The sequence below is a fragment of the Engraulis encrasicolus genome, chromosome 18 (assembly GCF_034702125.1).
Source record: "Engraulis encrasicolus isolate BLACKSEA-1 chromosome 18, IST_EnEncr_1.0, whole genome shotgun sequence".
Classification (NCBI taxonomy): domain Eukaryota; kingdom Metazoa; phylum Chordata; class Actinopteri; order Clupeiformes; family Engraulidae; genus Engraulis; species Engraulis encrasicolus.
This window is the reverse complement of record NC_085874.1, coordinates 42,666,791-42,669,290: the sequence shown is the minus strand read 5'-3', so window position 1 is coordinate 42,669,290 and position 2,500 is coordinate 42,666,791. Positions and strand designations below refer to the sequence as shown.

The window sequence follows — 2,500 nt, the reverse complement described above, 5'->3', positions numbered from 1 at the left end:
TCGGACAGAAAAATACGGCCCGAGCCACACTCTAGTGTGTGTGTGTGTGTGTGTGTGTGCGCGCGCATTTACACGTGCATGTGTGAGTGAATGCGTGTCTCAAATAGGCCCTTAAAGTCAACCAAGGGTCAGGATCTAAGCACAGGCCAAGACATCCAACTTCTACCCCGATCAGATGGCAACACATGGTGTGTGTGTGTGTGTGTGTGTGTGTGTGTGTGTGTGTGTGTGTGTGTGTGTGTGTGTGTGTGTGTGTGTGTGTGTGTGTGTGTGTGTGTGTGTGTGTGTGTGTGTGTCTACCAGGTAGAATCTTGCTAGCACTTGGGTCTGTAATTGACGTTGATGAATCTGAAGAGATACACAATGCCAGTGTGAGTGTGTGTGTGTGTGTGTATGTGCGCGTGTGTGTGTTTACCAGGTAGAACCCGGCCATGCGGTAGCGTGAGGGTCCGTCCTTGACGTTGAGGAAGCAGAAGAGGTGCACGACGGCCATGTTGGCGTTGAAGAGACGCCACCTCCAGCGGCCTGCGCAGATGTCCGTCTGCTGAGACACCAGCCAGAAGAAGGCCACCACCCAGTGGAAACCTAAAGACACACACACAGACACACACAGACACAGACACACACACACACACACACACACACACACACACACACACACACACACACACACACACACACACACACACACACACACACACACACACACACACACACACACACACACACACACACACACACACCCAGCCTCCATTACAAGCAGCATGGGAGCAGCACAATGGGCCTTGCCATGAGAGATGATAACAGTTAGAGGGGTTGGAAAGTATTGTTCTGCCATCCAGTCGCTCTAGGTACTCCCAGTCAAGATTGTTCTCCGTTGTTGTACCCAAGTGGTGGAACGGTCTCCCAGAGGCAGCAAGACTAAGCACATCTCTTGCAGCCTTCAAGAAACAAGTAAAGACTTTCCTCTTTCGAGAGTATCTACTAGACTAATGCTAGAGCTGGCCTAGCCCCAGGGCAGCCTCTTGACATGATGTCTAGTTTAGTTTGTGTGTGTGTGTGTGTGTGTGTGTGTGTGTGTGTGTGTGAGTGTGTGTGTGTGTGTGTGTGTGTGTGTGTGTGTGTGTGTGTGTGTGTGTGTGTGTGTGTGTGTGTGTGTGTGTGTGTGTGTGTGTGTGTGTGTTTACTCGTTATTTACTCTTTATTTACTCTTAAAAAACTGCACTTGTTGTTCTGTATATTTCCTGTGCACTTTGTATTTGCTTGTGATGTGATGTCTGCCAAATGCAATGTAATGTAATTGTTGCACAATACAACAGTGACCTCCACAGTGCTGCAGAGCAGAAACACAAACAGAAGAAAGAGATCACCTCCACCAATAAGGTTCCACCAGAACCCATAACAACCCCTGCCCACCCATGCCCACATTGCCCCAAAGCATGTGGGTCCAGGATTAGCCTCTTTGCCCACCTGAAGACCCATAAGAACCAGGAAGGAGGAAAGACATGCGCGACCACAAGTGTCCGCCGATGATGATGATGATGATGATGATGATGATGATGATGATGACGATGGTGTGTGTGTGTGTGTGTGTGTGTGTGTGTGTGTGTGTGTGTGTGTGTGTGTGTGTGTGTGTGTGTGTGTTTTAAATACTAGTCCTCAAACAGCTCATTCCTGCTCTCTTAAATAAGCTACCTGGGTGAGGGCCTCTGACTCAGTGGCCTAATGGCCGGTAAATGGGAGCCCACTGTGTCCCTCTGTGCAGTATGTATGTGACTCAGACTTGATTAGCCTTTTTCCATCACGACATTTAGAACAATAAAACCGTGGGGTGTTAGTTTATGTCTATAGCCTCTAGTCGCTACTTTTCCTGCTTCAAATGGATTGAATGGCAGGTGTCTGACGTCACGTGAATAATTATGGTAAGAGCTGGTAAATGCTAACAGACATGCGTTTTTAACCCATTGTGTCCTGGAGACACATATACAGGTTTTTCAGGATTTTGAGATTTTAGCTGTGTTATTATCTATGTTAGTATGTTAGAGCTGAATGAACACATTACAATGCAAGAGGAGGGTCTTGGCTTTTAAATGTAACTCATTTCATGTTTGTATATGCTTCGGAGCCTGAGATATTTAGGATTTAATAGGAAGAGGGCACCCTTTCCCAAAAAGGGCTTAGGATAAAATGGGATGTTTGGACAGCATGCCTGATGTCATGTCTGAAGTCAGGAGTCAAACCGGCAACCTTTGGGCAAAAAGGTCTGATGCCCTAACAACTTACCCATGACTGCCCTTTCCACTCTACAGTATGTTAAATCATCTAAGTGTTTAAGTAACACTACATGTTTTACTGTGTATATGACCTTTGGTCACAGCATGTGATGCTCATATGTATACACACAGGTGAACACACAAAAACACACACACACACACACACACACACACACACACACACACACACACACACACACACACACACACACACACACACACACACA

The 2,500-nt window shown here is 46.8% G+C and overlaps 1 protein-coding gene across 1 annotated transcript in view; it reads right to left on the bottom strand.

Annotated features, from left to right (window-relative positions):
- The window catches only part of xkr5a (XK related 5a), a 20,554-nt gene that overhangs the window by 5,569 nt on the left and 12,485 nt on the right, over positions 1–2,500 (bottom strand). Inside the window, exon 5 of the mRNA XM_063222196.1 lies at positions 416–585. Coding sequence (XP_063078266.1) covers positions 416–585 — 170 coding nt within the window. The remainder of the gene's footprint in view (positions 1–415; positions 586–2,500) is intronic.